This window comes from Mus musculus, chromosome 9, assembly GCF_000001635.26.
Source record: "Mus musculus strain C57BL/6J chromosome 9, GRCm38.p6 C57BL/6J".
NCBI classification, from domain to species: Eukaryota; Metazoa; Chordata; class Mammalia; order Rodentia; family Muridae; genus Mus; species Mus musculus.
In genome coordinates, this window is record NC_000075.6 from 65163047 (window position 1) to 65188293 (window position 25247).

Genomic DNA, 25247 nt, shown 5'->3' on the forward strand with positions numbered 1-25247 from the left:
CTCTGGTTGCGGAGATTCCGGGCTGCCGCTGTGCCGTGCCGCGGATGCTGGTGTCGCACCCCATCACACTCCCACTTTCATCAGAACCTCAAGTGCTTCTCTCCCTTTGAGTCCCGGGAGTCAAAGGGCAAAGGGGGAGGAAGGAGGGAGGGGAGCGAGGGGGGTGGGGAGCTTGACACAAAGCAATGACCTCGGAGGAGTGAAGCAGATGGTCCCACTTACTCCTGCCGCTGAGCGAGCGAGGCTCTCAGGGCCCCTGGCTCGGGCCCTGACCTTGCCCGCCCGCCCCACGAATGCCTCCACCGGGGCCTCGCGGGGGCTGCGCTCTGAAGGCTCCCCACCGCCTGCTGCCCTCTGCGCCTCGCTTCGCCTAGGGCGCTGGAGTCGGGATACTAGGACCAGCCGGCCTCCAGGAAGAGGTGGGGGCTGGGCTGAGAATCTGCCCCTGTCGCTGTTCTCAAGAACCTGCACAGGGCCAGAGGTGCCCAAAACTAGCTAAATATGTGAGTCGTCTCCTGAAGCTTTAATAGAAACAGATTCTTGTCCCCTTAACCCACCCCAGACCAAGGAATCTCTGACAGTGGGACACTGACATTTGCGTTGTTAGGCGGGACTCTGTGTTGTTCGAATCCATATCCAAGTTTAAGAACTGCGGTCTGTCCAACTTTTTAATTTTCACTGAAGAAGCTTAGGCTAAAGGTGAGGAGGAAGCGGCAAAGGCGAGGATTTGGGCAGAAGACAAGATGAGGAAAGGGATTTTAAGAGACTTAGCTTAATTGCTAGAGTGTCTGCCTAGCATGCGTGAAGCCCTGGTTTTGATTCCAGAACTTCATCAACTGGATATCATAGCCCACGTCTGTAATCCCAGCACTTGGGAGGTGCGGGCAGAAGGATCAGAAGTTCAGGGTCGACCTCGGCTATATTATGCTGCAGGCCAACCTGCCATGTAAGAGACCCCGTCTCAAAATAAAACGAAGAGGAACAACTGCCTTCCAGATCATTCAGAACAGACTACAGTTTTTGAGGACTTATTGTTTTCCTTGTGATCATTCGTGGTGCTAGAAACAGGAAGGCAACTTAGTCTACTCTCCAGTCTTGTGGGAATCATAGCCCATGGGTGAACAGGCAAAAAGATGGTTTGATAAGGGTTGGGTGGGAGCTGTAGGCAATGTAGTTTCATTTGGGAGGTGTGGAAGATGGGAAATGTTTGCAGGGAAAAGTACAAAAGAGTTCCAGGCCAAATGAAGAGGCAAAGAGATGTGAGCATAAACATCCCTAGTATAGCCTGGATCCAGGGTCATGCCTTTTATATTGGCACTCAGGAGGCAGAGGCAAGTGGATGGAGCTCTGTGACATTAGGCCAGCTTGGTCTATGCAGAGAGTCCATGTCTTTTAAAAGTATGGAGAGCTGGGTGCAGAGAATGGGTTGCTGTTCTTGCAGAGGACTTGGGTTGGGTTCCTAGTACCTTATAACCATCTTTAACTCCAGTTTCAGGGGATCTAGCGCCCTCTTCTGACCTCTGAAGTCACCTATTAATGCAGGCAAAACACCCATGAACATAAAATAAATATGCACATAAAAGTAAAAATAAGTCTTTATTTAAAAAAAATCAAAATTTCAGCACTTGGGAGGCAGAGGCAGGTGGATCTCTGTAAGTTCAAGGCTGCTCTATATAGAGTGAGTTCTAGGACAGCCAGGGTTACTCAGAGAAACCTTGTTTCAAAAAAAAAAAAAAAAAAAAAAAACCAAACCAAACAAACAAAAGCAAAACAACCATGGTATATTCAGAGAAGGAAAACTTACACAATCGACTATGAAATTATCTTTTGAGCTTAGAGAGATGAGACACCCTAATAATGAAGACCATGAATGTTCTGAATGCCAATGAGCTTCCTCATAAACCACAACTAAGAGACACTAACAGGGCTGAGGAGATGGCTCAGCTGTTAAGGGAACTGGATGCTCTCTTCCAGAGGTCCTAAGTTCAAGTTCCAGCAACATGACAGCTAACAACCATTTATGATGTGCTCTGATGCCCTCTTCTGGCATGCAGGTGTACGTGCAGATACAGTATTCATAGACATAAAAATAAATCTTAAAAATGACACTTTTTGTTTGAAAAGAGAAGGAGGGAGGGAAGAAGAGAGAGAGAGAGAGAGAGAGAGAGATTAACCAAGCATTAAGAGCATTGTGACTTTGTGACTTTTGGGAGGAGGGACAGAAGACTGATATGGGGAAGGTCCAGGTCAGTGTGTGGTTACAGCAACAGGCACAAGTGTTGAGACCTTAAGCCAAAGCAGCAGGAAAGAAAAGGGAGGGTAAGTCGGGATCCGTTAGCCATGGGAGGGAGAAAGGTGGGTCAGTAATTCCTTTGCATATAAGCTGGCCTACTGCCCTGTAATGAGGCCGTTAATGAAGTGTACAGGGGGAAGAGGGTCTCCATTTGATCTGGTCCAATGATTCCTGTGACTTCTTAGGAAAAAAAAGCTTTTGAAACCCTCTGCAAATGGTATGTTTCTAAGATGTTTGGAGACTTCCAACCAACCATTGTCCATACTAGCTAAGACACTCCATGGTCCTCCCATGGATACGGACCTCCTGCCTCCTGAAAATAGATAAGGCTTGTTCTAGAGAATTACTGGGAGCAGAGGACCCACAAGTCTCCATCAGTGGGGGGGTTGGCGCCTAGGTACCAGAGATTCCAGGAAGCAACCATGTGCTTGCAGAACACAGTGCAGAGTGTCCTTTTCCTGAATCAGGAGGGGACTCTACCTAGTGTTGTCCTAGAATCTTCTAATCCTGTGTATGTGTGTACGTGCATGCAGATGCCCATGGAGGTAAGACATCCATCAGATCTCCCTGGAGCTGTATACAGTGATGGTGAGCTTCCCAGCATGGAAGCTGGGAAATGAAGTCAGGTCCTCTGCAAGAACAGTACGTGCTCTTAGCCAGAAAGTCACCTCTCTAGTCTTTAAGAAAACAAAACAACAACAACAACAACAACAAAACCCCCAAGGTCTCCTCTAGCCCAGGCTGGTCTCAATGATATGTAGGCAAGGATGACCTTGAACTTCCAACCTTCCTGTCTCCTCCTCCTGGATGCTGAAGTATAGGTATACGGTACTGGAGATGGAACTCGGGGCTTTGTGCTTGCTAGGCAAGCACTCTGCAGGCAGAGCTACATCCCCAGCATCGTTTTAGAGTCTTTGATATTGTCTTCTTCATTTTTAGGTCCAGACCTTGGCTATTACATTTCCTATCCTTCCATTTTTCAGATGAGTAAAACCAAGGCTGGAATTAAAAAGATACATAGCCTGTGGCAGAGCCATGCCTGATCCAGCTTACCTTTCTATTACCTAACCCCTATTCCATCAATCCCTACGAATCCTAATATATGGCTCTGGAAATTTGGGGGAAGTGCCTGTTTTTGTTGAGTTGTCCTGGTGGTCATGTGAAAGTAATTTACTTAATAGCTCCAGCCTGGGCCCCCTAACCAGACGCCCTTCCGGGAGGTGAGAGAGATCCGGTGTCCGGACCAGAACAACGGAAGTTAAGGATATGGTGAGACACGGCAGGTTTACATAGGAAGATTGGTGACCCTGACACTAACAGAGACACAAAGTCTGCGTGGAGAGGCTCTGCTGGACCTGGGCATTTTCAAATCCAACACAGACTCATTCTCAGGGCTACTTCTACCCCCTGACCTACGCCATACTTGGTGCCTTGAAGGTTACATCTGGGCAATATTTTGAACTCGACAGCCTTAACTCTATTGCACTGGGGGTGGGGTGGGGGGTGGGGAACAAACCAGATAAACAGACAAAACAAAACTGAGGCCCAGAGAGGGAGGTTGACTTCACCACGGCGATGTAACCAGTTGTTTAAAGAGTTGTCTCAAGCTGCTGGCCTCACCATTACCCCATGGAAGCCACTAGCATTTCACTAAGCTTTGTCCTTCTAGCCCGAGGGAAAAATATTTCTCCATCTTTATATCCCACTGGGGGTCCCACTGAGCCTCCCCACTCTGGAAAGACCCCGTACTTGTTTAGAGAAGAGCCACCTGGGACCAGCACATCTTGGCTATTTATTTACCTGTGTTAATAGAATTTAGGGGCCATTAGTGTGGTGATAAGGCTGCCTTATCATGGTGCTTTTCTGCATTAGTTACACTCTATAAAACCACCAAACCCTGGGGCAATTAAACTAAAGTGAACTTGCTGTGTGTGGCTGTCTCTAAAAAAAAAACACGATCAGGAACGGCGGATGGAGGGTCTAAGACATAGAGCACTGGCGTGTTCTCCTGTGGGTGTGCCAGTCATATCTGAGCAGCTGTGGGGGTATTGAATGTGTGGGGGTGTTTTTTTGTTTTGTCTGTTTGTTTTTGTTTGTTTGTTTTATGGAGGGCAGCTATGATGCTGGCAAAGAGCTCAGAATTTGGAATCAGCCCACTCTCATTTCAAACATTAATTTCATCCGTTATCTGTATGACCTTTAGCAAATTCTTAACTTCTCTGAGCCCTAGAAAAGTTAACAGTCTCTGCCTCTCATGGTTATTGTTTCGATGTAATATCTAACCTTTAGCTCCAGTAGGCCTGTTTTCTTGTTTGTTTTTTCAAGACTGGGTTTTTATGTGTAGCCCTGGCTGTCTTGGAACTTGCTCTGTAGACCAGGCTGGCCTTGAACTCAGAGTTTCAGCCTGCCTCTGTCTCCTCAGTGCTGGGATTAAAAGAGTGCTATGCCACCACTCAGCTCAATGGACCTGTTTTTAGAACTATATTTTAAAATCTTTTGCTTATGTGTATGGGTGTTTTGTCTGTATGTATATCTGTGTACCACATATACATCTGGTATCCTCAGAGGCCAGAAGAGGGCATTGGAATTATAGACTATTGTGAGCCACAAATGGGTGCTAGATATCAAATCTAGGTTCTCTGGAAGAGCAGCCAGTGCTCTTAACTGCTGAGCCATCTCGCCAGGCCTCACAGGCATGTTATTGTGACAGCTCCGAGAGCCCAGTGATTTCACTAGGTTCTTTCCAGAGTGTACTGAGAACATCTAAGGACAGTGCCCAGGGGTGAGCACCTTTGCTCCTGGGGTGCCAGAGAGTCTGATGCTGGCACTCTTTTTTTTTTTTTTTTTTTTTTTTTTAAGATTTACTTATTTAGTATATGTAAGTACACTGTAGAGTGTCTTCAGACACTCCAGAAGAGGGCGTCAGATTTCAATATGGATGTTTGTGAGCTACCATGTGGTTGCTGGGATTTGAGCTCAGGACCTTCAGAAGAGCAGTCAGTGCTCTTAACCTCTGAGCCACCTCTCCATCCCTGATGCCGGCACTCTTACTCAGTGTGTATCTGTGGGATGAATGTTCGGGGTGGGCTCAGCAGGTCTGTTATGTGACGGGGACAGGTGACTGTACTTCCTGAACCAAACCCCAGGACATATATTCACCTGATATGAAGCAGGGAAACAGGACAAAATGCTTGAAACTGGACTAGCTTTTGAAACCATAGTTGGTGGAAGGACCACATGGGGCGGGGGTGGGCGGGGGTGGGCAGGGGTGGGCGGGGGTGGGCGGGGGTGGAGGCTCCCTTACACTTCCTGTGTTCCCTTCCCCCTCCACCCTCTAATGCTCCAGAGGCCCCCACAATGTGTCACATCCACCCTTAGGCACACACACCTAATAGGCAAGCACACTTCACACTCTCCATGGGAGGCTGGAAGTGGAGGAGTCGGAGGAGGGAGGAGTCGTCCAGGGAAGACCTGGAACCTCCAAGCTTCCAAGCTAAGTGATTAAAAGTAGAGCTTTGAGGACTTTTATTCTCCTAGGACTGTAAAAGTCCAGCCTAGGGGCTCTGGATAGCCCCAGCTCCTGGTCTCCCCTGCCATTTTGCCTTTGACCTACCGTGGTACCAAAGTTTGGAAGTTCCCCAGTCTTGAAGGAGCCAATAGCTGGAAGCACAAACTTTCCTAAAGGGAACACGCACCCCCCCCACACACACACCATTCCACACACACACACCATCCCACACCACTCTCCTTTCCAGGCCCCCATTTGTCAGAGGTGGCTGCAGAGGGGTGAGCTGTGGATTTATGACTGGGGACTTGAAAGACAAAGTTGCCTTTTGTGTTGGAATTGGGGCCAGAGTAGGGGGATTGGTGAGCTGGTGGCTGAGCCGGGAGGTGGGAGAGAGAGCCTGGAGTTCAGGGGCCCAAGAAGGGGTCAGGAGCTTGAGGAGGCATACTGAAGGATACACAGGCTTCTCGGTAGGGTCACCTGGCAAAAGCTGGGCAGCAAAGCCCCGCAGGCTTCTAAACCACCAGGGTCTTAGCTGCTTTAGATCCAACTACTCTCCTTCTATTTCAGCATCCACAACCCTTCCCACCTCCTAGTGCACTCTTTGGATTCAGAACTCCAGTTTCACCCACAGTGAAGCACACACAGCTACTGAGTTGTGCTTTTTACCCCTGGGTGACCACAGCTGCTTAATGCCTGTTGCTCCTTAATAGAGCCAAAGTGACGGACAAAGGGGGATATGGATGGCGGCGTCATGGGAGTATTGGGAGTGTTGAGTCTGGCCTGGAGAGCTGGCTTAGAAGGCCTGTACTTCCCACACCCATGGATAAAGGGCAGCTTGGGTAATATACCAGCCGCCCCAGGACGCTTTCCATCTCTGCCCTCCTTCCCCTAGTCTTTTGGAATGTGGCGTTTACTGAGGTGCCCACGGGATTAGAGAACATGGGAGGTGGAACACAACTGGCTCCTCACCCTCCAGAGTCCAAATCCCACTAGACCTTACCGCTGCTTCTGTTGAGTGGGTCTGGAAGGAGGCCAGCGTCGCCATGGGGCCTAGTTCAGCAGGTGTTTTAACTACACCTCAGAGAGCCACATCCAAGGGCCAGAATGAGCCTGGCCAATAAAGGCATGAGTTTATGGGCTTCGTAAACATTTTACTAGAGAAATCAAGGCCTCACTTACCCAGCGGCCTCTTCCAACTGACAGCTTGTCTCTATGAAACTTCCAAGCCTAAGTCAGATAGAAGACCACACTCTGGTTAACACCTTGCTGTCCCTCACCTCCAATGACCCCCTCCCCAGTCACCATTTTCTTGCAAATTCTCTCCTGGCCTATCTCCAGAGGACTTGAGGTGCCTGCTTTGCCTTGTCCTCTCTTGGAAAAGATGCTCGACTTAAAATAATAATAATAATAATAAAGGTGGCCAGTAATTGGGAGGAGACACTTGTCTTCAGCCTCTGGCTTCCACACACACTTGCACACACCCACACTGACAAGTTCACACCGGACACCACAATGTACCCATACCAAATGGAATTAATTAATTAAAAAACATTTCTTACAGATTAACATAACAGAGCCAACTCTGGTGGTACAGGCCTGTAACAGCAGCACTCAGGAGGTGAGGCAGGAGATTCAGGAATTCAAGCTGATCTTTGGCTCTGTAGACTGTTTGAGGCCAGCCTACATTATGTGAGAATCTATCTCAAACAAAACAGCAAAAATTCACATAAGATAAAATTTTAACATTTTACGTATAAGTGATATAAAAATACATTTGCATTATTGTTCAAACATCACCATTTGCCTCCAGATTACTATTATTATTATTAATTATTGTTATTTTGAGACAGGGTCTTATAGGGGGAGACACCTACTGAACCATCACCATCATGCCTCGTTTATTGTGAGAGTTTTTGTTTGGTTTGGTTTGATTGATTGGTTGGTTGGTTTTGGTTTTTTTGAGACAGGGTTTCTCTGTGTAGACCTGGCTGGCCTTGAACTCACTCTGTAGACCAGGCTGTCCTCAAACTCATAGAGATCCACTTGTCTCTGTCTCCCAAGTGCTGGGATTAAAGGCATGTGACTACTGACCAGACCCCAATTATTGTTTCGTTTTGTTTTTCTGAGATGGGAGGCCTTACATATTATTTAAACGTTTTTAATAAGAACTTATTTTATTTTAATTATGTGTATGTGATGGGGGGGTATGTGCGTGTGTGAGTGCAGATGCCCACAGAACCCAGAAAAAGACATCAGATACCCTAGAGCAGTCATGAGCTGCCCTAGGTGAGCACTGGAAATCACACTCAGGTCTTCTACAAGAGTGATGTATACTATTTATTAACCGCTGAGCCATCTTAGCTGCCCTGGGCTGGACTTTAACTCATAGGCCCAAAAGGCTTCACTGTTTGACCACAGGCACCCTTCACCCTCCCCACTTTTTTTCTCTTCCTGTTTTTCTAATACTACCCTCTTTTTTCCCTAGACAGGGGCACACACATAGCTGGGTTGGCCTTGAACTTGAGAGTTGAGAATAACTTTGAGCTCCTGATCTTCCTGCCTCTTTATCCCAAGTGACAAGTGATGTGAACTACCACACTCATTTTAATGAGTGTGTGTTGTTGTCTCATTTATAATTTTTGGCTTGCCACATTTTAAAGATTTATTTATTTATTATATGTAAGTACACTGTAGCTGTCTTCAGACACTCCAGAAGAGGGCGTCAGATCTCGTTACAGATGGTTGTGAGCCACCATGTGGTTGCTGGGATTTGAACTCTGAACCTTCGGAAGAACAGTCGGGTGATCTTACCCACTGAGCCATCTCACCAGCCTGGCTTACCACATTTGAATGATTAGTATCTTTTACTTTTTTAGAGCCTAAATTTTCAAAATCTACCAGACGATGGTGGTACATGCCTTTAATCCCAGCACTTAGGAGGTAGACTGTGGTGGTTTGAATATGCTTGACCCAGGAGTGGCACTATTAGGAGGTGTAGCCTTGTTGGAGTAGGTGTGGTCTTGTTGGAGGAAGTGTCTAACCATAAGGATGGGCAATGAGTCCCTCCTCCTAACCATGTGGGAGTCAGTCTTCTAGGAGCCTTAGATGAAGGTGTAGAACTCTCAGCTCCTCCTATACCATGCCTGCCTGGATGCTGCCATGCTCCTGCCTTGATGATAATGAACTGAACAACTGTAAGCAAGCCCCAATTGAATATTGTCCTTATAAGAGTTGCCTTAGTCATGGTGTTTGTTCATGGCAGCAAAACCCTAATTAAGACACAGAAGCAAGTGAGTCTCTGTAAATTCCAGGCTGGCCTGGTCTACAGATAGAATTTCAGGACAGCGGAGACCACACAGAGAAACCCTGTCTCACAAAACCAAAATAAATAAATAAATAGATAGATAGATAGATAGATAGATAGATAGATAGATAGATAAATAAATAAATGTGAAAATCCAGTGTGTATATTATGTTTACAGGACATCTCAATTTTACCTGGGTGTATATCACTATACTGTCTTGTAGCAGTGGGCTAAGTCTTCAAATTTGAATCAGCTATAAATTATAGATTGAATTTACATAAATGTGTGTGTGTGTGTGTGTGTGTGTGTGTGTGAGAGAGAGAGAGAGAGAGAGAGAGAGAGAGAGAGAGATTAGCATTAGGATCTTTGGATATATCTTCGCAGTGATCCCCTCTTGAATGCTGGTATAAAAAGGGTGGTCAGCTCTCAGAACCCACCCCTTATGTAACCTCCTTCAAACACCTTACATCCCCCCTCCCCGCCCTTACCTCTCCATCCCCATGGGCAGGGGGGCAGCTACCAACTTTGACAAAGTCCACATTTTCCAAATATGTCCACGGCCTTTTTTTTTTTTCATCACCACGCCAGATAGGAATCTGACTGCAGCCAAATGTGGGAGACCGGAGCTCCCTTCCCAGACCTCTGCCTCCATCCGTCCCTGCCCTTTGCATCCTCCTGGAGTCTGTCTAATCAAATCCAGGCCTGACCTCTGCAAAAGGCCCTGGACCAGGCAGTAAGTTCCTCTCCGGAGCTGCTGTAGACGTGGTTCTCGGGAGATCCCGACCCTCTGGGTGATTTATAGGGGTGTCCAGGACCATTTCCTGTCATTTCCTTCCAACCAAGGATTGCTGGCCTCACTCTCTGCCCCTCCTGTCTCTGCCATAACCTGCCGTACCTACCCATGGTGGGCCAGGGAATGTGGGAGACCCTTTTCAAATGCGTGGGGACAGGATGCTGGCCACCTCCTTTCTCCTGTTGCTTCCTTGGGGCTTCACACCTGGCAGGGTTCCTACCTACTTCATTACTGTTCCTGAAGTGAGCTTGAAGTGAGGAACCCAAAACTGTCCTCAGAGGACTAACAAGTGTCTGAAGATGTGGAAAGCACCAACAACCAGGGTCATGGCACTGATTTAATGTTCAGCAGCTAATGCCCGCCATAGTCATAACCAGCCTCCACAGTCTTCAACCACAGTGGCCTCTGTGGTGACTTGTTCATGAAGGGAGCTTAGAGGTCCTGCTGGCAGCCTGATATTCCATGGGTGCCCGGGAACCCTTTCCCTGGAAGGTTAATAACATAAAAGTACCCAGGAACCCAGCACTGCTATCTCAAGCCCAAACATTAGGAGACTGTATTTTCATTTTTAATTCAGAATCCCAGTGTGTAGCCCAAGCCAGGCTTGAATTCATGATCATCCTGCCTCAGCCTCCTGAATACCTAGATTACAGCATAGATTGCCACACCTGGCTGAGAACAGACATCGGAGGGGCACAGAAGGGGCACGGAAGCTCATGCCTAGAGCCCCAACACAGAGGAGGCTAAAGAAGGATTGCATTGGGTTTGAGGCCAGCCTGGGCTACATAGCAAAACTCTATCTCCAAAACAAACAAAAAAACAGATAGACACAAAGACAAAGAGATGGAGGGAGGGAGAGAGAGAGAGAGAGAGAGAGAGAGAGAGCGCTTGTGAACTGAATACTCATACCCTGATCCCAGAAGAGCCTTAAAGTCTGTTTGAGAGCCTGGGGTGCCCAGAAGGTTCCAGGACCCCAGCTAAGCTGAGCAGCTCTCTGACCTGGAGACTGTGGCAAAGGTCAGACAGAATCTGAGGGTCCTGAAGGGCACCTACTCCCTCATTTATGTTGCACAAACTAGGGGCAAGCCTCTAGGTCGCAAGCTCTCTGTAAGCCTCAGGACTGAACAAAGAGTGAGTGGGAGATGTGGAGAGGAGAGGGGAGCAGAAGGCTTGGTGACAAGAGCAAGGGCACCTCTGACAGGCCAGCGGGACCCCAGGGTAAGCTGAGGGACGAACTCTGTCTTTCCTCATTGCCCTCCAGCCATTAAGAAAAAGTTGCTTGGGCCGGGTAGTGGTGGCGCACGCCTTTAATCCCAGCACTTGGGAGGCAGAGGCAGGCTGATTTCTGTGAGTTCCAGGACAGCCAGGGCTACACAGAGAAACCCTGTCTCGAAAAACAAACAAACAAACAAACAAACAAACAAACAAACAAACAAAAACAAGAAAAGAAAAGAAAAGAAAAGAAAAGAAAGGAAAAGAAAGGAAAAGAAAAGAAGAGAAAAGGTTGCTTGGGGGTGGGAGATGGCTCAGCTAAGAGCACTGGCTTCTCTTGCAAAGGACCTAACTTTAAGTTCCCAGCACCAACATAGCAGCTCTCAACTGTCTGTAACTCCAGTTCCAGGCAAGGTTCCCTCTTCTAGCCTGTTTGGGCAACAGGCACATATATGGTGTATTAGACAGAGATGCATGGAAAACACCCATTACACATAAAATAAAATTAAATAAATTATATATTTTTGGTTGGTTGGTTGGTTTTTCAAGACACAGTTTCTCTGTGTAGCCCTGGCTGTCTTGGAACTTGCTCTGTAGACCAGGCTGACCTTGAACTCACAAAAATCTGCTTGCCTCTACCTTCCAAGTGCTGGGATTAAAAGCATGCACCACCACTGCCCTGCTAAAAAATAAATGGTATCTTAAAGAAAAAGGAGAGGAGGAGGAGAAGGAAGAGGAGGAGGAGAAGGAAGAGGAGGAAGAGGAGGAAGGAGGAGGAGGAGGAGGAGGAGGAGGAGGAGAAGGAGAAGAAGAAGAAGAAGAAGAAGAAGAAGAAGAAGAAGAAGAAGAAGAAGAAGAAGAAGAAGAAGAAGAAGAAGAAGAAGAAGAAGAAACAAAGAGAGCCTGGTTTAACATGCAGTTTGCTGCAGGGTTTCCCAGCCTTAACCAGCTGAGGTACTAAGGGACACTCCCCATCTCTCTCACACACACCCCCCATCGCACCGGCAGAAGCCAGACTCTTCCATCCCAGCACCCAGGACTTAGAAGCAGCAGCCTCCTCTGCCTCTCCTCAGGCCAGTTCTAGGACCTCCACAGAATGCAGACTGAGAACTAGAGGCAAAAAAAAAAAAAAAAAAAAAGGCTTGTTTCTGTAATGAGGAGGCATCTGCAGTCAGCAGAACCATTAGCCCCAACCTGGGAGGGGGGAGGGGGCGTGTAGGGAGCTACCCTGCCTTTCCAGCTGGGGTGAAGAGGAGATCTCAGCTCCTACCTAGGCAGGGTCTGAGTGAGGGGATATGATAGCAGACTCTGGAGCCTGGGTGCTGTCTTCCCCACCCCCAAGATCTGTCTCCAGCCCTACCTTCCTGGAGGCTGATCTGGACAGGGTCCCAGAGTCTCTACCACTCCTGAGCCCCAGGTTGATCCTCAGGCCTCTGGCCAAGCACAGCCTTTGGCCTGAGGCAGGGCAGTCTGACCTCTGAATGCTCCCAGGGGAGTCTCTCATCAAGCCTAATGGGGACCCCAGCTGGACCACTTGCCTTCCCCTCCCAAAGCCAGGCCCCCAGTCCTGTCCACAGGAACTTTACCCATGGGGAGATACTCGTGATTGATCACCTACACAGCACCAGAAACACATACCGGCCGTGGTAGCTGGCCTGATCCAAACCCCTACTGTGGTCCAGATGGGGTCAGGCCACATCCAGGAGACAGCACCAGGCTTCCCAGCAAACACACAGCCCAGAATGCGTGTCCAGGGAGCTGTGCACACCCATCTACCATAGTCCCGGGAGGCCATCAGAGAGGAGGAGGCTGGGAAGGGGATTTTTTTATGCATGTTTATATTTAATGAACCATATGCAAATGAGATGGGGATGGCCACAAAGGAGCCAGCCCCCAGAGACTCTTGAGGGGAAGGCACAAAGGCTCAGCCTCATCCTTTCAAGCTGCTGAGCTGCCATGGAGTCCAGAGCAGGACTGCGGATTGAGGGAGCCTGAGAGGGAAGGAACACTGGGGCCATGAGGAGGGCTGTCTAGGCATGCCAGGGAGCCCAGAGCAGAAACAGCCAGCAACAAGCTCCGGGGGTGCCTGCTGCTGGTGGGGGGGCACTCCTTCTGGGAGGGAGAAAACCACTGTCCCAATTGATGGAGTGCCAGAGGGGAGTGGCTGCAGCCTGGACAGATGGTGTACCGCCTTCCTGCACTTGAAGCAAAGTGGATTTTAATGAAATCTCAGTCCCAACGCTGAAGCTGGGAACTCACACAGGAGGGGCTCTCCCCCACCCCCCCAGGTCTGCAGTGTGGGCCCGAGCCAGGGTGGGAACAGGGTGGGAAGAACACTTAACCAGCTGGGGGTACAAGGGGGCACCATAGCCCCCTCTGCAGATCAGAGTTTAAGTGTGAGTCTGATTCCCCCCTCCCAAGGTGGGGAGGGGGGCCTTGAATATTTATGACACATTGAAATGTAGATTGGAAGGTTTGATAGTCTTCTGAGAGGGCCTGTCACCTTGCATGGATACACTACCCTCTTGGGGCGCTTGTGGAAACTGCAGAAACTGTACGGGCAAGGAAGGAAAGAAAGGGTAAAAGGCCACTTGCCAAGGAGAGTCTGGCAGAACTACTATTGATGACCCTACTAGGTAATGGTGGATAAACCAGCATGCTCTCTGGGCCTCGGTTTCCACTTCTGTAGAATGGGACTCATACTGCTCAGGTCACAGCAGATAAACATATACCAGCCAACGTGGGAACAGTGCCTGCCTGTGTCTAGGTGGCCTCCATGAGTGAGGTTTGAGAGAGCCTTCCCTCCTATGGGACCTCCCACAGCCTGCACATACCCTGTTAGAGCTTCTTCTTCCTGGAGTTGGTCTGCCAGGCTTGTCAGCCCTACAGCCAAGGGAAGCCATGAATTCAGTCTGATACAATGTTGTAAATGTATTTAAAACATTATGGGTTTTTTCGTTGCGTTTTTGGCCTCCTTTTGGTAAGTCCTATCTATCTCACTTAGGAGCTTTGTAGTGACCACGTCTTATCTCAGTGTCTTCTATCCAGGTATCTTAATGATTATGTCACCTCGGGTTGGAGTGTGCCCACGCGTGATGGGGAGGGCTGAAGGAAGAGCTGCTATGTCCCCTAAGCTACTGTCCTGCCTCAAGAAGACACTGCTCCTCAGAGGGTGACCCCTCAGTTCTCTCCATCTGCACCTCCACTTTATCCATCTCCCCTTTTCTGTCTCCCCAGCTATGTCCGACTTCCACGTACACCCCCAGGCCGTCACGGGTGAGGAGGGTGGTGTGGCCCGCTTCCAGTGCCAAATCCATGGGCTTCCCAAGCCCCTGATCACATGGGAGAAGAACAGAGTTCCCATTGACACGGACGATGAGAGGTGAGCCTCTTGTGGGAAGGACAGGGGATAACTGGGAAGCTGACTTGGGATAGACTACAGGCTGGGACAGTGCTATTATGTAAGCTGCAGTCAGAATCATGGGTCCGAGTGGCTTACTAGGCCCAGATTCTAGGCTCATGAGATTGTGTAAGAGTATTGTGTGTGTTGTTATCAAGACTAGGAGGGTATGTTCTCCTGGGAGGGTCTCAGTAATCATCTGTGATCACAGCAATAAGGTTGGGTTAGTGCCCATGTCTCCATTTATATCCCCATGGCTTGAGGTTGCAACAGCTGTGCTGATAGTCAACAATGCCCTCCCCTCACAGGTACACACTACTGCCCAAGGGAGTCCTGCAGATAACAGGACTTCGGGCTGAGGACAGCGGCATCTTCCACTGTGTGGCCTCAAACATTGCTAGTGTGCGGGTCAGCCACGGGGCCAGGCTCACTGTGTCAGGTGAGCTCCTTTGGCCTGCCAGGTTCTCTCAGCCACCCCAGTTGGTCTACTCCCAGACACACCTAGTTCCCCAGTGAGACCACGTGTATACAGAGGTCCTTTGAGCATAAGCCCACAAGCCAAAGGCGCCTGAGACTGGTTGCCAGTCCGCTCTTTCTGGGAAGCATGTCTTCCCTGAGCTCTCCCAAGTCTAGAGGTCTGGCTGGGAGAGGAAGGACGATTGTCAGGACCCGCAGGTTCCCCAACATCTCTCTCCTTGTTTTTCAGGACTTGGTTGGGGGTTGGTGCGTACCCTGGGTCATGATGGGGCGGGCTGGCGAGAGTGAGGGAGTGAAAAAGCTTCCAACTGAAATAAGGAAATGTGGGTTTCTCCTCCCAGGCTCGGGCTCAGGGACCTACAAGGAGCCCACCATTCTTGTGGGGCCTGAGAACCTCACCCTGACAGTGCACCAGACTGCGGTGCTGGAGTGTGTCGCCACGGGCAACCCGCGCCCCATTGTGTCCTGGAGCCGCTTGGGTGAGCCTTATCCATAGTCCCTGCTCTCTGGCCAGCCTGCCCCCCGAGAGGGCTGGTCTCACGGTCTCATCACCCAGCTCTGGGGGGCTTTACATTGTATTTGTTTTCAGCAAGGGTCAATCCGATCCCCTCCCTGTGGCCTGGGGAGGGGTTGAGTTTCTCTGGAGGTCAGCCTGCTGCTACATTCTCTCTCTCCCTGCGGGGCTGGCTTAGTTCCCTGGGTTACCGAGTACAAGCTGTCCTGTCTCTCTAGCCCCTAGAACTCTCGGCAGCACCCAGTGCCTCCCGCCCCACCCTCTGTGCCTGGTCACACCCCCGCTATGCAATCCTCAGCCTTCAAAATCTCAGCAAGCAACCCACTCTGGCTCTGCCCTGGCCCGTCCCCCCTCCCCTCCTGCCGCGCTTGCCTGCTCCCAAGTCTGCCCAGCCGGAATCCCCAGGCAGCTGAAGAAAGCAGTGAAAGGGTGCAGATGGGCCACTAGTCTGAGCCGAAAGGTCACTGGGGGAAGGAGCCTCTAGAGGGGGTGGGGTGGGGTCACATTCACAGGGAGACTGTGCCGCACTAGCAGCTGAGTGATGGGGGAAGGAGGGGCCGTGTGGGATAATGGAGTAGATTTCACCACTTCAGGGCCTGAATGGGGAGCTGTCTCCTTGTGTTCTGGCTGTGCTAATCTGATCCCTGGGGTGGGGGGAGGGCCTGGGTCCCAGGGAGAGGCTGGAAAGAGCAGGCTACCATCCGGAGCCACTAGGCACTTCAGGGGCCATCTGCTCCCTCGTTTCCCAAGCTATGGCCTAGCAGGAGAGAAAAAATGGCTCAGGGGTCTAATTCGTGTGGGGAACAAAGTTAACCAAGGCCCTTCCTCCCAGAGCCTTTATATTCCTGGGCATGTCTCAGCATCCTAGATAGAACAGATATCAAGCCGCAGAATTTAACAACGGCTGATCAAATTCAGATCCTCTGTGGAATTTAAGGTAGTGATTCTCAACCTTCCTGATGTTGTGACGCTTCAATGCTGTTCCTCATGTTGTGGTGACCCCCCAATTATAAAATTATTTCGTTGCTACTTCATAACTGTAGTTTTGCTACTATTAGGAACCATGGTGTAAATATCCATGTTTTCTAGAGGTCTTGGGCAACTCCTGTGACAAGGTTGTTAGACTCCCAAAAGGGTCACAACCCATAGGTTGAGAACTGGGCTAGAAGGTCTGTAATCCCAGCACCTAGGAGTCTAGGATCTAGGAGAAGGATCTCACCCCAGGCTATGCAGTGAGATGCTGTCTAAAACCCAAAGCAAACAACAGCAAAACCAGCTAGCAGTCATCATGTTTGAATCAGGACGCTGGCCCCCTGCTGCTGGCCTCCAGGGCTCCACATTTCCCAGACACTTTTGGAGATCTGGAGAGGGGTGGTGTCAAAGCCATAGGTCGGAGCTTTCTGAAAGACTGGTAGAGGGGTGAGCATTCTGGAATATTCTTATCCTTCCTATCTTCCTGACCCAGCTCATTCCCCCTCCACTTCCTTTGCAGATGGCCGCCCCATTGGGGTGGAGGGCATCCAGGTGCTGGGCACAGGAAACCTTATCATCTCAGATGTGACTGTCCAGCATTCAGGTGTCTATGTCTGTGCAGCCAACAGGCCTGGCACCCGGGTGAGAAGGACGGCCCAGGGTCGGCTGGTGGTACAAGGTATGGAGCAGCCAAACCCTTCCTGATCCTCCTCAGCATCTCTGCTGTGTGCCAGAGACCAGAACCTTCTCTCACTCCAGCCCTAGCCCCGCCCTAGCCCCGCCCCTCACCTCTGATAGGTCTCTGGCCAGGTCAAAGCCAGCAGGACTCCCCCCAGAATATGAGTATTAGCACCAGAGGGCTGTGGAGTTCTCAGACTTGCCGCCCATGATCTCAGCGGGTCATTCCCAGGGCTCACACATGTTCCTTCCTGTGGAGCCGTTTCATTCACACGTGTGCCACTTCCACGCTCACGCCCGCCTGCTGTGCGCTCCACTGTACCTGTCATCTCCCTCTTACATGGCAGCCCCCACCTTGCTCGCAGCAGCCAGCCTCAATTTCCATTCCCAGGGCTCCACCCCATCCCTGGAGCTGTCTCCTCTTGTGGCCCGGAATGGAGATGGGAGGTTTGGGGGGTGGGGGTGGGGGGAAGATCGGGAACCTAAATACTGTTTGTTTAGCATGCTATGTGCCGTTAATCTGCCCACATGAAAGTGATGGAGTATTTCATTCTTGAGTGTTAATAGAGGCTTGAGCAAGCCGGGGATTGGAGGGAAGTGGAATTAGGTGGCGGGGGCAGGGGGGGGGGCTCATCCATCTCCTGTCATTACAGCCTTGGAGGTGCAGCCAGCCCTATTAGCACATTTATTTATTTAACAATTTCCTGAGCACGGAGCTCAGCTTGATTGCTTTCGGATACAGATGTCAGTCTTTTGAATAGTCCTTAAGATGGAGTCCTTTTCCTAGATGCTGGGGTGAAGGAAGAAGACATAGAGCCTCTACTGGCTTCCTGGGAGTAGTCGCCCACCTCCCCTTCCCCTTCCTACCCCTCATGGCTGTCCCTGCTCCTCCCTACATGACCCCTGTGACTCTGCATGCTTCTCTGAATCCATTCAGCTCCAGCAGAGTTTGTTCAGCATCCCCAGTCCATCTCCAGGCCTGCTGGGACCACAGCCATGTTCACCTGCCAAGCGCAGGGGGAGCCACCGCCTCATGTCACATGGTTGAAGAATGGACAAGTGCTGGGGGCAGGAGGCCATGTCAGGCTCAAGAACAATAACAGGTGTGTGTGTTGGGATGCTTCCTGGGAAGAGACAGTGGTCAAAAATAAGTAACCCAAATATACTGTGTATCTCTAGCTAGAGTCTGGGGAACTGGGACTTAAGTCTTCAGCCCACCACCCTTGTGCAAATGAGTCTTGCTCTGACAAGGAGGAACTTGACCTCTCTGTCTCTGCAGTGGGAAGTGTGCCCGACCTCTGAGGCTCTCTCCCCCTTCCCCTGCAGCACACTGAGCATTTCTGGAGTCGGACCTGAAGATGAGGCCATCTACCAATGTGTGGCTGAGAACATTGCTGGCTCGTCGCAAGCCAGCGCCAGGCTGACCGTGCTGTGGGCTGAGGGGTTGCCAGGCCCCCCACGCAATGTCCGAGCTGTCTCTGTGTCCTCCACTGAAGTTCGAGTGTCCTGGAGTGAGCCTCTGGCCCACACCAAAGAGATCATTGGCTATGTCTTGCACATCAGGAAGGCTGCCGGTGGGTAGTGACCCTCAGAAGAGCTCTGTCATCCACTCTCACCGTAGCTAACCCTCCGTACCACACATAACATCCTGGCCTAACACCTTCCTTTCCTTCAGCACCCTGCTCCCTGACCTCAGTTCACCGAAGCAACCAAGACTCCTTCCTATCCCTTAACGCTCCCTACCCTTCATCTCCCAGACTCACCCAAGCTAGAGTACCAGGAAGCTGTCAGCAAGAGCACCTTTCAGCACCTGGTGAGAGACCTTGAGCCCTCCACTGCCTACAGCTTCTACATCAAAGCCTACACACCACGAGGGGCCAGTTTAGCCTCTGTCCCCACCCTGGCCAGCACCCTGGGTGAAGGTGAGGAGTGTGGGCGTCTTAGGGTTTCCGCCATGACCAAGGCAACTCTTGTAAGGACAACGGTTAATTGGGGCTGGCTTACAGGTTCAGAGATTCAGTCCATTATCACCAAGGCGGGAGCATAGCAGCATCCAGGCAAGCTTGGTGCAGGAGGAGCTGAAAGTTCTATACTTCATCTGAAGGCTGCTAGGAGAAGACTGGCTTCCAGACAGCTAGGATGAGGGTCCTATAGCCCCTAGCCACAGAGACACACCTACTCCAACAGGGCCACACCTTCCAACAGTGCCACTCCCTGGGCCAAGCATAAGCAAACCATCACAGTGGGATACAAAATTATAGACGCTCAGGCTATCAGAGCAGAACCATCATGTGTAACTAACTGTGCAGGTTGTATACTGAACAAGATGCCTGGTCCTCAGGCTGCGTGGGGACTGGCTGTGCTGGGAGGGAAGGACAGCCTTTTCTGATTCATTGAGAGATGCTGTCTGAGCAGAGACCAGAGGGCTGTCAGGATCGTGGGTTCTGGGTCACAGATGGAAAGCTAGAGCTCTCACTGACTTGTTCACATCTTGGCTCTCCAGCCCCTGTCCCACCCCCATTATCTGTGCGGTTGCTGGGCAGCTCCTCTCTACAACTGCTATGGAAGCCCTGGCCACGGCTGGCCCAACACAATGGAGGCTTCAAGCTGTTTTACCGCCCAGTCAGTGCAACCTCCTTCACTGGCCCCATCTTGCTCCCTGGGACTGTCTCCTCTTACAACCTCAGCCAGCTTGGTGAGACCTGCAGGGTGAGGGGCTGGGCAGGGTATGGTACTGGGGGCCAGGGGACAAAGGTGCCTGGCAGGGAGGGGATGTTGCTCAGTAGCCCTGCCTCCTGCAGACCCCAGCACCGTGTACGAGGTGAAGCTCCTGGCCTACAACCAGCATGGAGATGGAAACGCCACGGTCCGATTTGTGTCTCTGAAGGGAGCCTCTGAGAGGACAGGTGAGGGCTAAGGCTAGGACCTGTGCTGCAGCCTGGCCTGCAGGGAGGAGGATGTGTAGTAAGCAGACTAGGAGAGAGGACAGTATCTGTAGCCTCAGGCATACAGCTCAGATGGACGCATAAAGTTTAACATTGCAGCTTGAAGTTGTTTAGTTTCTCTGGACCCTGTTTTTTGTTGTTGTTTTGTTTTGTTTTGTTTTTTATTTTCCCCTGTTATGAAACAAGGTTAAGGATACCTACTTTATAAAACTATGGCCAGGATGAAATGATCCATAAAACGAAAACAAGGTGTAGCTGGTCCTGGCTGGAACTAACTCAGTTAATAGAGTGCTTGCCTCCTAAGTACAAAGCCCTGGCTTCCACACCCAGTGTCACAGAAACCAGGCATAGCATCTCTAATCACATCACTTAGGAGGAAGGAGCTGGAGGATCAGAAGTTCAAGGTCATCCTCAGCTACATAGCAAGTTTGAGGCCAGCCTGGGCTACATGAGACCCTATCTCAAAATAAACAACACTAGTCCTGCTAGGTGGCACAGAGCTGCTGCCATAGCAAGTACCAGAAAGGACCAGAAGACTGAGGTAGGGTCAGTCCCAAAGCAGAGGGAGAGAGCTAGGGAGTCTTGCTTCAGGCCAGGCAAGCCGTGCCCCAACCTGCCCTCCCCTCTAGCCCTGACTCCCCCATGTGACTGCCGGAAGGAAGATGTCACCAACCATACGTCCACTACAGGCATTGTTATCGGCATCCACATCGGAGTCACCTGCATCATCTTCTGCGTCCTCTTTCTTCTGTTTGGCCAGAGGGGCAGGTGAGTTGCGAGTCTGGGGAGGAGCGGCTGCAGGGGAAGGTGGCAGAGCCAGCACCTCAGTCCTTCCTCGGTCTGTCTCTAACCCCGATGGTGCTCCCCTAACATTTGGCTCACCTCTTAGGGTCCTCCTGTGTAAGGATGTGGAAAACCAGCTCTCCCCTCCCCAGGGTCCCCGGAGCCAGAGGGACCCTGGTATCCTGGCCCTGAATGGACTGAGCCGAGGAGAAGGGGGCCAGCTGAGCCGAGATGAAAAGCCGGTGGACGCCAAGGAGTTGGAACAGCTGTTTCCCACAGCTGGGTCAGCTGCACAGCCAGGCTCCACACCCACGGTGAGTGCCCAGGCCTCCAGCCCCTCTCCCTCAGTCTCTGACCCCTCAGTGCTGCCCCTCCCTACATAGTGGCCGCAGGGCACAATCTCCAACTCCTGCCTGAGCTGCTCCTTGGGTCCTGATCAGACTGGGAGGCCTAGGGATAGCCAAGCACATGTGGCCAGCAGGCAAGCCACTTGCTTCTGCACTTGGCAGGTGACAGCTATGAATGTGGTTCTACACAAAATTGTAAATTTACTTAAAGCAGGATGTGCCCACGTTTGGTGGTATACACCTGCAATCCTAGCATTCAGGAGGTAAAGGCATGAAAATCAGAATTTCAGGATTATCCTCAGCTACAGAGAGGGCAAGCCTAAGCTACCTGATACCCTCTTTTAAAAAAGAAAAGAAAAAAGTTATGAAGCTGGGCGTGGTGGCGCATGCCTTTAATCCCAGCACTTGGGAAGCAGAGGCAGGTGGATTTCTGAGTTCGAGGCCAGCGTGGTCTACAAAGTGAGTTCCAGGACAGCCAGGGCTACACAGAGAAACCCTGTCTCGAAAAACCAAAAAAAAAAAGAAAAAAGTTATGATTTCCAGCTTGGTGGTCCACACCTTTAATCCCAGCACTCAGGAGCCAGGGGCAGGGGGATCTCTATGAGTTCTAAGCCAACTTGCTTAATATAGCAAGTTCCAGGCCATCCAAAGCTACACAGTGAGACCCTCAAAGGAAAAAGAGAAAGTATTTCTTTTCTGTCACTTCACTGCCTGAATGGTCTCCAGCATGATCTTTTGGATGACGGCATGCTACCGTGCCCAAAGTTTAGGCATGTCTGCTGAACCCTGGGGTGGCATGGAGTCTGGTCCTTGCCTCCAGCTCTGATACTGACTTCCATATCTGACTCTTCCCTCCTCAGGATCCTGCAGCCCCTGCTCCATGTGAGGAGACCCAGCTCTCCATGGTTCAGCTTCAAGGCTTCAACCTTGTGGCAGGGAGGACAACAGAGGCCACGTCCCCCTGTGCAGGGCCTGGGCCTGTCCCAGCACCCCAGGATATAGGCCCTGTCCCCCTCAGTGAAGGACAGACCCAGCCTCCAGCAGTCGCAGCACCCCAGTGAGCTCACTGTGTTCCCGAGGGGCGGTACCCCATTCTCAGGTCAAAGGCGAGGTTTTTCCTGTTCTGTGGGATTTGGCGCTCGCCAGTGAAGGACAGGGTTCTCAAACCACAGGAACCAGTGGGTCCTACAAGCAAGGCATCTCCCTGCTCGAGCCAATGTCCCCTCACCAATGCCTGCTGCCCATAGGACTTAGGAAACAAACGTTTTCCTTTAAAAAAAAATCAAAATTTAAAAGTCAAAAAAGGAAGATGAAAGAAGAGAGAGAGAGAGAAGAAGTGAATTATACTCCAAAAATATGTCCCTGCTGTGGCCCGGCCCCTGACGCTGTCACCCTGCTCGGACCTTGTTTTCTCAGGATGGATTTTGAGCTGTTGTGACTCTCAGCACCTACCTCAGCCGGAATGAATGTCCTTGGGGGTAGTGGGGCAGTAGCCTCCGCCTCTACCCCACAGAGCCCGAAAGCACTCCTACCTCAAGCCCCTTAATGGGGGCCCCTCCCACCTATATTGCTGCCCAGAGTAACAGAAAAAGGAGAAAAAAAGAAAAAAAAGAAAAAAAACCAGAAAATTAAAAAAAAAAAACCTAACCCCCAAAAGAACCACTGTCCCAACTCCAAGTGTGAAAGAAACTGTCTACCTCAGGGCTCACGGCCCTCAGTGTGGGCCTGTGCTGTCACTGGACCCTCCCCCAGCCTCCTTCATCCCTGGCCTAGCCTACCTCTCCCCCACAGAGGAGGCTGTAGCTAGGTGACCATGGGGGCTTACAGAAATAGAGATGAAACTGGTCAGAAAGAAAATGTGAAACAAGCCAAAAACAAGAGGAAAGCTGTTCCTTAAAGTATAAATCATCCCAAACTAGTCGCATCCCTGCCTGCCACCTGAACTCCGGCTCCTGTGTCTGTCCGCCCTTGTTCTGACCTTCTCAGACAACCCACTGGCCACCTGCATCCCTATCGTCCTCCCTGCCTGGGTTTAGGGAAGGTGGGACATAACCTGTCTCCTGTTCTCCCAGACACAGGGCCCAGTCTCTGGAATGTATTGCATTGTGTGGAGGTGGGTGCTCTCCCATAGAGGCACACCAGCTTTCTGGGACCCAGGTAACCTGACCTGCCCAGTCAGCAGGGGTGGCCAAGAGTTATTTTTTTATGAGGTGTGTTTACGTTTTATTTCTCTTTTCTGTTGTATTGTTCTTTGAACTACTTAGGTTAAAAAGTAAGAAACAGAAAGGAAAAAAAAAACCACAAATACCTATTTTTGGTTACACTCAGAAACATTTTTTTAAATAGCAGAAGAAAAACTTTTTTTAAAGAAAAAAAAAAAAGGTTAAGTGTATTCTTTAAAAAATGAGGTTAGAACATAAAGTCCCTGACCCCAAATCCTCTAGGGATTCCCACCCTGAACTCTAGAGAATTAGCTAAAAGGTAGAATTTGTGGCGTTTCATTAGAAACCCAGACTCTTGTCCAAGTGGACTTGGGAAGGGCAGTCTGTCCCTTCTCTCAAATGGTAGGTGGATTCTAGGGCTCTTCCCACTCTGAGCCAGTGTCCTCTGTCCCCAAGTTGCTTCTCTGTGGCATCCCATTTTTCTTTGGTCAGAGAGGCTAGGGGAGAGGGGGCTGGCAGCCTCTTTGGCCTGACTTGGTTGGGTTTGTCACAGTGGATTCATTTTAACTGAATAAAAGTACTGTTGCCAAAGTGAACAGTGAGGTTTTTTTTTTTTTTTTTTTTTTTTTTTTTTGCTACAGTGTCAGTTTCTGGGCGGATGTCAGAGGGGTGGGGGTAGGGGAAGGACCCTCACAGGGCCTGAGATACTAACAGCCAAACTGTCCAAATTGTGTGAGGCACCCACAAGTGGACACAATGTGGGCAGGTCACATGTCCACACAAGGTTTTGTGAAGTAGCTGTGCTGGTGACCATCATTTTCATTATTAAATACATAATTCAAGGAAGGGGAGGAGGCAGGTCATAGCTCATTTGGCAGAATACTTGCCTAGCATGCACAAAACACTGCACTCCATCCCCAGCACTGCATAAACTGGGCTTTTTTTTTTTTTTTTTTTTTTTTTTGGTTTTTTTGAGACAGAGTTTCTCTATGTAGCTCTGGCTGTCCTGGAACTCACTCTGTAGACCACGCTAGCCTCGAACTCAGCAATCTGTCTGCCTCTGCCTCCCAAGTGCTGGGATTAAAGGCGTGTGCCACCACTGCCTGGCTTACAATCTTTCTTAAAGCAAGTCAGGAAGGCTGCTCATACTTAAGGAATTGGGACAAGAGTCAAGGGATATGTGGGCATATTTTAAAAACAACCATGGAGTCATATTCCTCTGTAATCCTTGTGCTAGTGTCTTAGTCAGGGTTTCTATTCCTGCATAAACATCATGACCAAGAAACAAGTTAGGGAGGAAAGGGTTTATTTGGCTTATACTTCCATATTGCTGTTCATCACCAAGGAAGTCAGGACTGGAACTCAAGCAGGTCAGAAAGCAGGAGCTGATGCAGAGGCCATGGAGGGATGTTCTTTACTGGCTTGCCTCCCCTGGCTTGCTCAGCCTGCTCTCTTATAGAACCCAAGACTACCAGCCCAGAGATGGTCCCACCCACAAGGGTCCTTTCCCCCTTGATCACTAATTGAGAAAATGCCTTAGAGTTGGATCTCATGGAGGCATTTCCTCAACTGAAGCTCCTTTCTCTGTGATAACCCCAGCTGTGTCAAGTTGACACAAAACTAGCCAGTACAGCTAGGAAGCTGGAGAGAGGCAGATCCTAGGGACTCACTGGCCCACCAGCCTGACCTGGTCCAAAAGATGAGTCTCAGGTTCAGTGAGAACTGAAGGAAAAAAAAGGCAAAACAAACAAACACAGACAAAAAAAATAAATCAGGTAAAACGCAATCAAGACCCCCCCCATCACCACTTCTGACCTACACACATACACAACCACATATGTACACACATAGTTACATA

General features: G+C 50.2%; 1 protein-coding gene across 3 annotated transcripts in view; it reads left to right on the plus strand.

Moving 5' to 3' along the window:
• Igdcc3 (immunoglobulin superfamily, DCC subclass, member 3) overlaps positions 1-23985 on the plus strand; it is a 45878-nt gene extending 21893 nt beyond the window's left edge. For 2 of the 3 annotated variants that reach the window (NM_001357257.1, XM_011242679.2), the window contains 12 exons: positions 14349-14493; positions 14820-14950; positions 15330-15467; positions 16995-17153; positions 18090-18255; positions 18479-18726; positions 18910-19074; positions 19656-19847; positions 19954-20058; positions 20727-20865; positions 20987-21194; positions 22088-23985. In NM_001357257.1, coding sequence (NP_001344186.1) covers positions 14349-14493; positions 14820-14950; positions 15330-15467; positions 16995-17153; positions 18090-18255; positions 18479-18726; positions 18910-19074; positions 19656-19847; positions 19954-20058; positions 20727-20865; positions 20987-21194; positions 22088-22288 — 1997 coding nt within the window. In that variant the 3' untranslated portion in view covers positions 22289-23985. The remainder of the gene's footprint in view (positions 1-14348; positions 14494-14819; positions 14951-15329; positions 15468-16994; positions 17154-18089; positions 18256-18478; positions 18727-18909; positions 19075-19655; positions 19848-19953; positions 20059-20726; positions 20866-20986; positions 21195-22087) is intronic. The other variant, NM_008988.3, reaches the window with a different exon arrangement.
• Positions 23986-25247: the final 1262 nt, after the last annotated feature.